This window comes from Staurois parvus, unplaced genomic scaffold (assembly GCF_062004578.1).
Source record: "Staurois parvus isolate SC_StPar_1 unplaced genomic scaffold, SC_StPar_1.0 ptg000530l, whole genome shotgun sequence".
Lineage (NCBI taxonomy): Eukaryota > Metazoa > Chordata > Amphibia > Anura > Ranidae > Staurois > Staurois parvus.
In genome coordinates, this window is record NW_028318326.1 from 8,634,126 (window position 1) to 8,648,561 (window position 14,436).

General features: G+C 38.9%; 1 protein-coding gene across 1 annotated transcript in view; it reads left to right on the forward strand.

The window, feature by feature from the left end:
- The window catches only part of LOC149451620 (dynein axonemal heavy chain 11-like), a 590,344-nt gene that overhangs the window by 392,166 nt on the left and 183,742 nt on the right, over positions 1–14,436 (forward strand). The window contains exons 51-54 of the mRNA XM_089690376.1: positions 3,813–3,947; positions 7,565–7,738; positions 7,857–8,092; positions 9,008–9,130. Coding sequence (XP_089546502.1) covers positions 3,813–3,947; positions 7,565–7,738; positions 7,857–8,092; positions 9,008–9,130 — 668 coding nt within the window. The remainder of the gene's footprint in view (positions 1–3,812; positions 3,948–7,564; positions 7,739–7,856; positions 8,093–9,007; positions 9,131–14,436) is intronic.

The window sequence follows — 14,436 nt, forward strand, 5'->3', positions numbered from 1 at the left end:
AACTAGCCTAACAATATTCCCAACACAGCACTGAATAGTGGCATTACATGTACTACACAATAAGTTGTGAAAGAAAGCTGATGATGAAGGAAAGATGCAGCGGGCATTTAATAAGTAGAACAACGGTGAGATAATTAACGGGCATGCATAAAGATTCATGCTTTATACCAAAATTTTAATTTTGCACATAAATGTTCCTGATGTAGGCAGCATTTAATCACCTAGCTGACAGGAGTAACTACTTTCATTTAACCTTGACTGAAGATCATGAATTCTAACAGGTTTAATTGGGTACATCATTTAAGAGAATGAACAGAGCAAATTTTTCTCAATTCATAGACTCTGATTGACATGCACTAGCAATGCTACATTGCACAATTAACGTTGCTCTGTATTCCAGATATGGACAATGATTGCCATAGTGATGTGACATTGTTTGATCACAGTAGCTAAAAAAATTGTTGCTTTTCCCCTTGTCTAGAAGAGGGCAAAGTTTAAAATAAAAAAAATGAAAATGAGACATTTGTGCTGGGGCTCTTTGTTTGTTCTCATTTAATCCCATTAACATTAATCTAAGCAATGAATTTTAACGGCAAAAACAGACAAGTTGCTGTCTTATCTTCAAAAGCTGCAATCACTGTAAAGCTTAAATATAAAAATATTATCATTGAAATTTATAGATGTACTATTTTGTTTACATTTCATGAAAACAGATGCATTTATTTCATATCTATGGCAGGTTGGCTTAATTTTAGATTCTTAAAGACTTGTTAACCAACTTGTTAACCAAGTCACAATTAAATATATTTCATATATTACACTGCAAGTCACTCATCTATGTAAATTCTCTAATTTTATATGAGTGTGACATAAGTTTCAACCATGAAGTGGCACAGTTGAGTACTGTCAGTGATATTTTAACTAGTAACAGTTAATATTTCAGGACAAGCTTTCAAGTGCCTACCCCAAGGTCCAAGCAGTACTGATACACAAAGGTTAACTGTGTTGTTGCAAATGCCACTCTACTATCTGGTATTTTATCTCGATGATGCTTACATCTAATTTTTCTTTAAAATGTATTTCCACCTTTGCAGTCAAATTTGAATCCCTCGCTATATGTTTGTTATATATTCCCATTCATACAGTGCACCTAAAATAATCTAAAAAGAAAAAATATCTCTAGTTGTTTATTTAGAGCAGGTTTATACATAGGATTCATAGCTCCTATTGTTTAGAATAGCTTGAAATGTGCATTTAGGGGACAGACGAACAGGTTTTTTTTTTAAGTATGTTAACATACAATGTATCACTCGAGCCTTGATATCTTTAAGAATCTTTAGGACAGAGACAGACAGTGTTCATATCTAGTTTGCAACTGATAATGAGATCTCACAGCACAAAAAGGTTTAATTATGGTAAAAAATTTCCCCAGCCCCCTCGTTATATAGAAGGAGACATTAAGTAAGAATTTGCAAAAAGTAAACATGGTTGTAAATGTAAAAGGTTTTTTACCTTAATGCATTCTCAAGAGCAACTCCCCTTGCACCCTCTGCTAAATACTCACCTGAGCCAAATATCAGTCCAGCACTGTGTACGTCTCCAGTAGCTCCTCTCCCCTTTCCCAGCTATCACAGGCTTGGCTGAGAGCAGCGGGAGCCATTGGCTCCTTCTGCTGTTAGTCAAAACCAGCATGAACAAGTGACCACCATTGGAAGCAGCTTCCTATGGCAGGCTTGCGGTGGGGGGATGAACCAGGAGTGCCAGAGGGGGACACAAGAAGAGGAGAGTCAGACCTGCTCTGTGCAAAACTATTGCAGGTAAGTATGACATGTTTATTATATTAACTAAAAAAAAACTGAAGCTTCAATGTCACTTTAACCACCTCCCGCCCACCATATAAGGAAATGACGGGCGCAAGGCAGTTCTCTCGTACTGAGAGGACGTCATATGACGTCCTCACACTCTAACCACTCGTGTGCGCCCAGGGTGCACAGCACGGCCACCGGTGGTGCGCTGTCTCCCTAGGACACAGCGGATCACCGATCAATGGAAACAGCCGATGACGTCGGCTCTGTCATGTGATCAGCTGTGTCCAATCACAGCTGATCGCATGTAAATAAGGAAATGCCGGTTATCAGCATATCTCTGCTCACGAGCTATCAGCCCATGAGGAGAGGAGAGCCAGTAATTGGTATTTCTCAGAGGGGACATGTACACTGATCATCAGGGCACTGATGATCAATGCCCTGATGATCAGTGTAGTCCCATCAGTGCCACCTGTCAGTGTCCATCAATGCCACCTGCCAGTGCCCATCAGTGCCACATCAATGCCACATATCAGTGCCTACCAGTGCACTATAATTTCACATATCAGTGCCCATCTGAGCTGTCTTCCAGTGCCACCTATTAGTGCCAGTCAGTGCCGCCTATCAGTGCTGCCAATCATTGCCACCTATCAGTGCCAGTCAGTGCCACCTAACAGTGCCAGTCAGTACCGCCTATCAGTGCCATATATGAGTGCTGCCTTTCATTGCCCATCAGTGATGCCTGTCAATGCCCATCAGTGCCTCCTCATCAGTGCCCATCAGTGCAGCATATCAGTGCACATCACTGAAGCCTCATTAGCGCACATCAGTGAAGAAGAAAAATCACTTATTTAGAAAATTTTATAACAGAAACTAAGAAAAAAATTTTTTTTTTCAAAATTTTCTGTTGTTTTTGGTTTGTTTAGCAAAAAATAAAAAACCCAGAGGTGATTAAACACCACCAAAAGAAAGCTCTATCTGTCTCAAAAAAGATAAAAATTTCATATGAGTACAATGTTGCATGACTGCGCAATTGTCATTCAAAGTGCTGAAAGCTGAAAATTGGCCTGGGCAGGAAGGGGGTATAAGTGCCCTGTAGGAGAGTGGTTAAGCAGTAATTTTAAACAGTTATGCTGTGTGACTGGGAGCATGTATCAGATATAAAATAGGTGCCACTTCCCTTTCCAACCCTTGCCTGCTAACTGGACTGCTAGTGTATATATCACAACAATGATAACAGCCCTGAACCCTCTTTCCTACTGTAAGCCCCTCAAGTATACTATGTCACTGCCGTGGGTATAGAAACAAGAAAGCCCCTTTCAGGTCTGCCCTTCAGGTGTGCTCCTGGGTGTAACAGCTCAACACAGACAGATTTAAGTATGTACCCTAGTGGGAAAAAAAAGTGCTTTCATGGCTTTTGACAATACTGTACTGTTCAAGTGCTACCCCTTATTGGCTTATGTAAGTTAGTAAAAAAGCAAGCTATTTGGTTGCCCTAGATCCCTTCTTTAAGCGTGATACAATTCTGGAATTGGTTCTATAATGTTTTATGCATGACTGGGCTAAAGGGAGCTAACTTCTGAACAATTGTATTTATAGGGGTTGATTTACTAACGGCAAAAAAGTGGTTCACTTTGTAAGGTAATTTTCCCCAAAGCTTAGTAAATGTGATGAAATGTCACATTGCAAAGAATACCCAATTTCATGCAAGGAAAAAAATAACAGCATTTTGCTTGCACATGATTTGATGATGGAAGTCATCAGAGTTTTACCTCATTCACTAAGCTCTGGGGAAAATTCCTTTGCAAAGTGAACTGTGTATTTTACCTTTAGTAAATCAATAGTGTTTATTGCCTGCTAAGCGTGCATTTGTTTCTGTTTTTGTTAAATGCTATTTATGATGTGTTGGGCAGATGTTAAACTCTACAAACTGATTGATGTTTTCATCTGTCTATAAAGTTTTTTTGTAAAAAGGAGACTCTGCTCTCTCTCTTTCTTCTTTTACAGGAGCTAGACACCAACCTGGCCGCCTTAACAGCTGCCTTCGAAAGAGCTACCACAGAGAAAATCCGCTGTCAAGAGGAAGTGAACAGAACTAACAAGACCATTGAGCTGGCCAACAGATTAGTGAAAGGTCTGGAGGTGAGGTCCTACAGGGCAGGCTAATGAAGCAACCTACAGAAAGTACTTCTTTGTTATACACTACTGATCTGGCAATAACAGAAGCACTTAGCTGGGAAACTGATGAGCTGAAAGGAATTATATCATTATCATGCATTTATTTTCATGGCAAAAACGTGTTTCTGACCTTACTACATTTCCAGCATCTCTTTGTTGAGCTTCAACAAGGATGTAAAAAGCTTAGCCTGAATCAGAAGCATTACATTTTGGAATATTAAGTATTATGTACCCGGTGTAAATGTGATTAATTAAAATGCAAGGAATGCTAATAACAATAAAACAATGTTAATGGAGCTTTTAAGGGCCACTGTGTCCATGAATAGGTTATCACTAGGCCAGTTAATTAACTCTTAAAGAATAAAGACCATTCCATCAACTCTTTGTGAACAACTTATGGCTGGTACAAAGAGGGTTAATTAATCATGACATTCAATAACTGTTTCAGGTTAAATGTTATTTTTGGGCAAAGCATTGACTCTGTATTTTTATTTATAGATCTGGAAGGAATTAGACATATTTCCCTTTGACATCCATTTCAATCAAGTCACAAAATTACTCAAATTCCAATAATGCCCACTTAAAGATTAATGTAATGTTTTTTTCCTATGGTTGACTGCTACCATAGGTTATTCCATTGTAATGGGATGTGATTGAATTTCAATTGCAAAGTCAAAAGAAGGGGAAAGTAAGAGTTAGGTAAACACATGACAAACATTTAGCTTTATTTTGTTTATTGCATCTGGTTTGGGTGTAGAAAGTTCCCAGTAGGAATGTTGTGGGATATAGCACCTTACTAAAACCTATACTCTATGTAGAGGTGTAGATGTTCATTGTTGACCTCCTTCTGGAAGTGTTCTTTGCCTATTCTCCTAAAGTGGCCCTGATGCCAGGATATAAAGCCAGAGTGTCCCCTTGTCAAAGCATGTCCCCTTTTGACGCTGTCGTTCCTCCTGTTGGCCCTTCATCAATACTGTGTCCTGCAATGTAGAGGTGAACAGGAGAAACCAAAATGCCCTGTGAGGGACCTGCTATCTGACACATCTGGAAGGGCTGGATATCAGCGGTACCCTGAGCTCTTCAAGAGGGTGAAGACATGGCCCACTTGAGATGTACATTTAAACCTTCTTTTTTCACAGGGGACCACTCATGCAGCTTTCACAACTTGGTGACAGGGAATGCTCTATCATACTTCGCAAGTCAATGACCCTCCTCAAATAAGCATATGATCAGTGACCTCAGAACAGTCAGTGGCTTATTAAAGGAACTTGTACTAATTTACATATATAACCGTTTTAAAGAAATTTACAAGATGACCATGTGCTGCAGTAGTGGTCCCGACCACAGATACAGGATGTGTGCAGTAGTGGGAGGGGGAATTGCAGGCATGGTGGGGGTGGGAGAAGGGGGGTACAAGCATGGAGGGTGATGAGTAAAGAGTGGCGAGTGAGGGAAGGTGCAGTCTTGATTAAAAGGGAGGTGCAGGCACAGGGGATGTTAAAGGAAGGGAGGTTGCAAGCACAGAGAAATGGGAGGTGCAGACACAATAGGTGCTGAGAAAAGGGGTGGTTAAGACATAGGGAGCTGCAATTGTAGTGGATGCTGAGAGAAAGGGGGCATAGGTGCAGTTAGTAGTTAGTAAAGTGGAACTGCAGGTGCAGTAGGTGCTAAAAGAAGGGAACTGCAGGCACAGTAGATGGTGAGACAAATTTAGGTGGCTCCTGGGAGAACTTGGTGCAGTGGGGGGTGAGAGAAGGGTTGTGAGTGCTGACGGATAGGGGGTGCAAGCACTGTGGGTGCAGTGCCATTTCTGATAGTTGTTTGCTGTCAGGTGACAGATCATAGAATTTTGATAATAGATGTGTCCGATAAAAATCATTGGGGTGGATTTACTAAAGGCCAATAGACTGTGCTGTGCAAGTACAGTCGAACTCATTTTCCCTAGAGCTTAACCACTTGCCTACCAGGCACTTATACCCCCTTCCTTACCAGGCCAATTTTCAGCTTTCAGCGCTGCCGCACTTTGATTGACAATTGCGCGGTCATGCAACATTGTACCCATATGAAATTTTGATCATTTTTTTCTCACAAATAGAGCTTTCTTTTGGTGGTATTTAATCGCCACTGGGCGCTTTACTTTTTGCGCTATAAATTAAAAATGTGCAAAAAATTTGAAAAAAAAAAAAAGTTTATTTGTTTCTTTTATAAAATTTTTCAAACAGGTATTTTTTCTCCTTCACTGATTTGCGTTGATGAGGCGGCACTGATGGGCACTGATAGGCGGCACTGATGGGCACTGATAGGCAGCACTAAAGGGCACTGATAGGCAGTACTAATGAGGTGGCACGGATAGGCGGCACTGATAGACAGCACTAATTAGGGGTCACGGATAGGCGGCACTGATATGCAGCACTGATAGGCGGCACTGATAGGTGACACTGATGATGGGTACTGATAGACGGCACTGACTGGCATCACTTCTGGGCACTGACTGGCGGGACTGACTGGCACAACCCCTGGGCACTGACTGGCAGCACTGCTGGGCTGCACTGGTGGGTGGCACTGGTGGGCAGCACTGGTGGGTGGGCACAGGTGGGTGGCACTGGTGGGCACAGGTGGGTGGCACTGGTGGGTGGGCACAGGTGGGTGGCACTGCTGGGCACATGTAGGTGGCACTTCTGGGCACAGGTAGGTGGCACTGCAGAGTGGCACAGGTGGGGGCACTGCTGGGCACAGGTGGGGGCACTGCTGGGCACAGGTGGGGGCACTGCTGGGAACGGGTGGGCGGGGCTAGTGGGCGCACTGCTGGGCGGAACATGCGGGTGTCACTGCTGGGCACCGATCATCAGGGCACTGATCATCAGTGCCCTGATGATCGGTGCCGATCCCCGCTCTGACAACTGCCGGTTCTCGGCAGTACTTTCCTCACGATCTGACAGCGTGAGGAAAGTGCAGCCGAGAACCGGCACTTGCATTTCCCTGTGATCAGCGTGTCATTGGACACCGCTGATCACGTGGTAAAAGGCCGGTGGGATCGGCCTTTCACCACATCACGTGATCAGCTGTGTCCGTAGGACACAGCGATCACGGAGATCGCCGGGTGCGCGCCCCCTGGGGCGCGCAGGAGAGCGCGTTCTGGGAGGACGTCATATGACGTCCACTCAGAACTGGCCGGCCGCGGTGAAGCCGTCATTCGGCTATGCGCGGTCGGCAAGAAGTTAATAAATGTGGTAAAGTTCTGCTGATTTCCATTGTCTAATCATGTGCAAGCAAAAATTTTTTTTTTTCCCTTGCACCTGATTGGGTATTCTTTACAAAGTGAAACTTTACCACATTGTATTTGCTAAGGAAAATAATAAAATACTTTTTCCATTGTGGCATGTAAAAATGATTTAGTTAACTAGGCTTTAAAGGAATTTGGCATACGTGCCACCACCGAAAAAAATATAATAGGGATCATATATGGTCTTGCGATAGAGTAGAGCCCATTGGTTAATTTAGAAGTGTATGACTTGCTTCCAAACACATTTGTTGTGGGGCACTAACAGCACAACAATAATAACTTTTTACTTGCATTGCAGTCAGAAAATGTCCGATGGGCTCAGTCTGTAGCCTTGTATCACAAGCAAGAACAAACTCTATGTGGGGATGTCCTACTCACGGCTGCCTTCATCTCTTATGCTGGCTCCTTCTCTAAAAAGTATCGCCATGAACTTGTGGAGCATTTGTGGATGCCATTCTTAAGATCTCAGAAGGTAAAAGTATTATTAACTTCAAATATCAAAACAAATCATTATAGTGACAGTATTTATTGTTGAATGGCATTGCCCATGTATCTTAATTCATTTTGTTGTTTTATATTGCTTACTTTAGTTTCCAGTTCCAATGACGGAAGGACTTGACCAAGTATGTATGCTGGCAGATGATGCAACAATTGCAAAATGGAACAATGAAGGACTGCCTAGTGACACTATGTCTATTCAAAATGGCACAATACTATCAAACTGTGAGCGGTGGCCTTTGATGATAGACCCCCAGCTACAAGGGATTAAATGGATTAAAAGCAGATACAGGTCCAGGTTAAAAGTCATTCACTTAGGACAGAAGGGGTAAGAGAATGTGAAAATAACTTTCAAAGAAAAAAAATTCTACATGCGATGTACTACAGTAATGATTTAAGTATATTACATGTGATAAATATTTGTACTAGGTGCTTATTATGACTCTTTTGGAGAATAATGAAAATATAATTTATTATTATGACTGAATCCTTTTGAAGCTTTGCAAGTAATGTTTCTCATGTGAGGCAGCCTATGCCTTGTATTATTCTCATGGACATTCTTTAATCTTCACTTGTAAGCACATGAACATTCTACCTCTGTGTGGGAGTGTTAACATATCTTAATGGGAAGTTGGGCTGTAGTTTTACGTATGCATTTAGCAGGCTTTAGCAGGCAATTAGTAATCTTCATTGCAGAGTGTCATGTATTAATTAAAAAAAAAAAATTAAATTTGATTTTTAAAAAATGAAAAGCTCTAGGATTTGCAGTTCCAGCTGAGATTGTAGCGTTAAATTGCTCCTAAAATCTAAAATAATCCTAACCAGCTCCCTAAGCCAATATGCTATTATCTAATCTAATAGGAAAAGGGGTATCATACGTACCTATTACCACTTAGAGACTCTGCCTGAACACAGCCTTTGACAAACAGCACATGTTCTACCACTGCTGCTAAATTTGGGTATTTGCAGCTAAACAGAAATTTGACTGTTATATGACAGCATTGGTGTGTATTTGTTGGAAAAATAGGTTAGTTTGTTTTATATAGAGCTTGCATTTTGACAATATAGTGAAAAGAACAGTGGTGTGTAGTAAATTGTAGCAACCTATTAGCTTTCAACTCCTGTTGTTCAACTTCCACTATGATCTATGATTGGTTGCCATTCATCACTGCACTCCAATGCTCTAGTTAACAGAAAACATTAAACAATTTATTTCATTATTTTTCATCGATTCCTCATACAGGTATGTTGATGTCATTGAACAAGCAGTCGTGGCAGGGGACCCTGTTTTGATAGAAAATTTGGAAGAAACCATTGACCCAGTGCTTGATCCTCTGCTTGGTAGACACATGCTTAAAAGAGGAAGGTAACCGCTATTTCTCTGTCTGAGTCTACAGCCAGTCACAAGAATTTCTAGGGCAGTTGGAAGTGCTGGCACAAGCCAATAGCCCAGTTTGTTTTTCATCAATTGGTTTGTAAAAGTGCCTGCTGGGATCATCAGAGATTTTTCTCTGAGATTATTTATCCAAGGGGTATCTGGCATGGTTGCTGGTACCAACAAACTTGAGGTCATTGCCTGATCTGGACAAAATAAAGCATATGAGACAAGCATTATAGTCAAACAGGTTTTAGTCTACAATGTCACCTGACAATGTCTTGCATGTCTAGCAACAAGGATTTATGAAGAGGGTAAGTCAATTATCTTAACAAATGGCAAAAATCTAAAAAGAAAAGGAGCATTGGATACTCCAATATTCCATAAAGACACATGGAGAAAAAGGCAAAAAACAAAGTACCGGTAACCGATAACAAAATGTAACTTTATTAAGTCCCTTGAAAACCATACTGTAAACCCCCCCCAAAAAAAAAAAAAAAAAAAAAAAAAAAATATATATATATATATATATATATATATATATATTTATATATTTATAACATTTAAAATGCAAAATGTTTTTTAGATTTTTATACACAGTATTCTCTAGTTATTTTGATGACATTTTGGCAAAGAATTTGCTGTTTGTGACATTTGGGGGTTTATTTACTAAAACTGAAAAGTGCAAAATCGGGTGTGATCTGCATTGAAACCAATCAGCTTCCGGGTTTTATTGCCAAAGCCCAATTGAACAAGCTGACTTTGAAATCTGATTGGCTACCATGCACAGCCATCCCAAATTATGGGTGTTCCAGTTTTAGAAAATCTACCCCTTGGAGTCACGGTTCGGTTCTCTTTTTTTTTTCTTTTCATTCTCTTCATGGTTTGCCTCCTCAGAAACACAATTTATTTAACATCCTGAAGAAATCTTTTTTGTTTAATATGTTGCACTAGTGACCTTGGAAAGAGAACCACAATCTCAATATGCTCAAACTTGAAGCTGTCTGATTCCATTCCATTCTTGTGGTGTCACATTTTTTTACTACTTTTTGTTGTTGAAAAATTTTTTATTTTCTAATAAAATTAATAATTATAATAAAATATAGTACATACATGCTAAAAAGTCATAGCTTGTAACCCAGGCTTGGCTGATATATTTAACAATACCTATAACTAGAGATGAGCGAATTATTCAAAAATTCGATTCGGCTGATTCGCCGAATTTGAGGAAGAACTTCGATTCGATGCGAATTTATTCGCTACGAATTTAACTTATAAAAAGGGTTTCTAGGCTTCAGAGAGCCTTTATATTAGTGCAGAACACTGTACCTTTAATTTAAATGCCCTTGGAGATGAGGAAGGAGAAGGAGAAGGATGAGAAGAAGGAGAAGGAGAAGGATGAGAAGAAGGAGAAGGAGAAGGATGAGAAGAAGGAGAAGGAGAAGGATGAGAAGAAGGAGAAGGAGAAGGATGAGAAGAAGGAGAAGGATGAGAAGAAGGAGAAGGAGAAGGATGAGAAGAAGGAGAAGGATGAGAAGAAGGAGAAGGATGAGAAGAAGGATGAGAAGAAGGAGAAGGATGAGAAGAAGGAGAAGGATGAGAAGAAGGAGAAGGATGAGAAGAAGAAGGATGAGAAGAAGAAGAAGGATGAGAAGAAGGAGAAGGATGAGAAGAAGAAGAAGGATGAGAAGAAGAAGAAGGATGAGAAGAAGAAGAAGGATGAGAAGAAGGAGAAGGATGAGAAGAAGGAGAAGGATGAGAAGAAGAAGAAGGATGAGAAGAAGAAGAAGGATGAGAAGAAGGAGAAGGATGAGAAGAAGGAGAAGGATGAGAAGGATGAGAAGAAGAAGAAGAAGGATGAGAAGAAGGAGAAGGATGAGAAGAAGAAGAAGGATGAGAAGAAGAAGAAGGATGAGAAGAAGGAGAATTCCAAGCCGGCAAAAGTGTATCTGCAGAGCTCCGCTATTTCTTAGCGGAGCTCTGCAGATACACTTAGCGGAGCTCTGCAGATACACTTTTTGCCGGCTTGGAATTCTTCTTATTTTCATCCTACTTCTTCTTCTTCTTCATCCTCATCCTCATCCTCTTCTTCTTCTTCTGAGGATGAGGATGAAGAAAAAGAAGAAGAAGAAGTAGGATGAAAATAAGAAGAATTCCAAGCCGGCAAAAAGTGTATCTGCAGAGCTCCGCTAAGTGTATCTGCAGAGCTCCGCTATTTCTGACAGTTCTCTGCAGATACACTTAGCGGAGCTCTGCAGATACACTTTTTGCCGGCTTGGAATTCTTCTTATTTTCATCCTACTTCTTCTTCTTCTTCATCCTCATCCTCATCCTCTTCTTCTTCTTCTGAGGATGAGGATGAGGATGAAGAAAAAGAAGAAGAAGAAGTAGGATGAAAATAAGAAGAATTCCAAGCCGGCAAAAAGTGTATCTGCAGAGCTCCGCTAAGTGTATCTGCAGAGCTCCGCTATTTCTGACAGTTCTCTGCAGATACACTTAGCGGAGCTCTGCAGATACACTTTTTGCCGGCTTGGAATTCTTCTTATTTTCATCCTACTTCTTCTTCTTCTTCTTCTTCATCCTCATCCTCTTCTTCTTCTTCTGAGGATGAGGATGAAGAAAAAGAAGAAGAAGAAGTAGGATGAAAATAAGAAGAATTCCAAGCCGGCAAAAAGTGTATCTGCAGAGCTCCGCTAAGTGTATCTGCAGAGCTCCGCTATTTCTGACAGTTCTCTGCAGATACACTTAGCGGAGCTCTGCAGATACACTTTTTGCCGGCTTGGAATTCTTCTTATTTTCATCCTACTTCTTCTTCTTCTTCATCCTCATCCTCATCCTCTTCTTCTTCTTCTGAGGATGAGGATGAGGATGAAGAAGTAGGATGAAAATAAGAAGAATTCCAAGCCGGCAAAAAGTGTATCTGCAGAGCTGCGCTAAGTGTATCTGCAGAGCTCCGCTATTTCTGACAGTTCTCTGACATTCACTCCATACAGCGGTTGAAACATTGTATCTATTTGTTTCCATAAATGGAAACAAATAGATACAATGTTTCAACCGCTGTATGGAGTGAATGTCAGAGAACTGTCAGAAATAGCGGAGCTCTGCAGATACACTTAGCGGAGCTCTGCAGATACACTTTTTGCCGGCTTGGAATTCTTCTTATTTTCATCCTACTTCTTCTTCTTCTTCTTTTCATTCTTCTTTTCATTCTTCTTCTTCTTTTCATTCTTCTTCTTCTTTTCATTCTTCTTTTCATTCTTCTCATTCTTCTTTTCATTCTTCTCATTCTTCTTTTCATTCTTCTTCTCATTCTTCTTTTCATTCTTCTTCTTCTTTTCATTCTTCTTTTCATTCTTCTCATTCTTCTTTTCATTCTTCTTTTCATTCTTCTTCTCATTCTTCTTTTCATTCTTCTTTTCATTCTTCTTCTTTTCATTCTTCTTTTCATTCTTCTTCTTCTTCTTTTCATTCTTCTTTTTCTTCTTTTCATTCTTCTTTTCATTCTTCTTTTCATTCTTCTTCTTCTTTTCATTCTTCTTTTCATTCTTCTTCTCATTCTTCTTTTCATGAAGAAGAAAAGAAGAATGAGAAGAATGAAAAGAAGAATGAAAAGAAGAAGAAGAAGAATGAAAAGAAGAATGAAAAGAAGAATGAGAAGAATGAAAAGAAGGAAAAGAAGAATGAAAAGAGAAGAAGAATGAAAAGAAGAAGAAGAATGAAAAGAAGAATGAAAAGAAGAAGAATGAAAAGAAGAAGAAGAAGAAGAAGAAGAAGAAGAAGAAGAATGAAAAGAAAAAGAAGAAGAATGAAAAGAAGAATGAAAAGAAGAAGAAGAATGAAAAGAAGAAGAAGAATGAAAAGAAGAATGAGAAGAATGAAAAGAAGAAGAATGAAAAGAAGAATGAAAAGAAGAATGAAAAGAAGAAGAAGAATGAAAAGAAGAAGAAGAAGAATGAAAAGAAGAATGAAAAGAAGAATGAGAAGAATGAAAAGATTCTTCTTCTTCTTCTTTTCATTCTTCTTTTCATTCTTCTTCTTCGTTTCATTCTTCTTCTTCTTTTCATTCTTCTTTTCATTCTTCTCATTCTTCTTTTCATTCTTCTCATTCTTCTTCTCATTCTTCTTCTCGTTCTTCTTTTCATTCTTCTTCTTCTTTTCATTCTTCTTTTCATTCTTCTCATTCTTCTTTTCATTCTTCTCATTCTTCTTTTCATTCTTCTTCTTCTTTTCATTCTTCTTTTCATTCTTCTTCTCATTCTTCTTTTCATAAAGAAGAAAAGAAGAAAGAGAAGAATGAAAAGAAGAAGAAGAAGAATGAAAAGAAGAATGAGAAGAAGAATGAAAAGAAGAATGAGAAGAATGAAAAGAAGAATGAGAAGAATGAAAAGAATAATGAAAAGAAGAAGAATAATGAAAAGAAGAAGAAGAATGAAAAGAAGAATGAAAAGAAGAAGAAGAAGAATGAAAAGAAGAAGAAGAAGAATGAAAAGAAGAATGAAAAGAAGAAGAAGAATGAAAAGAAGAAGAAGAAGAATGAAAAGAAGAAGAAGAATGAAAAGAAGAAGAATGAAAAGAAGAATGAAAAGAAGAATGAGAAGAATGAAAAGATTCTTCTTCTTCTTCTTTTCATTCTTCTTTTCATTCTTCTTCTTCTTCTTTTCATTCTTCTTTTCATTCTTCTCATTCTTCTTTTCATTCTTCTTCTTCTTTTCATTCTTCTTTTCATTATTCTCATTCTTCTTTTCATTCTTCTTTTCATTCTTCTTCTCATTCTTCTTTTCATGAAGAAGAAAAGAAGAATGAGAAGAATGAAAAGAAGAATGAGAAGAAGAATGAGAAGAATGAAAAGAAGAAGAATGAGAAGAATGAAAAGATTCTTCTTCTTCTTCTTTTCATTCTTCTTTTCATTCTTCTTCTTCTTTTCATTCTTCTTCTTCTTCTTCTTTTCATTCTTCTTTTCATTCTTCTCATTCTTCTTTTCATTCTTCTCATTCTTCTTCTCATTCTTCTTTTCATTCTTCTTCTCATTCTTCTTTTCATTCTTCTTCTTCTTTTCATTCTTCTTTTCATTCTTCTCATTCTTCTTTTCATTCTTCTTCTTCTTCTTTTCATTCTTCTTCTTCTTCTTTTCATTCTTCTTTTCATTCTTCTCATTCTTCTTTTCATTCTTCTCATTCTTCTTCTCATTCTTCTTTTCATTATTCTTCTCATTCTTCTTTTCATTCTTCTTCTTCTTTTCATTCTTCTCATTCTTCTTTTCATTCTTCTTTTCATTCTTCTTCTCATTCTTCTTTTCA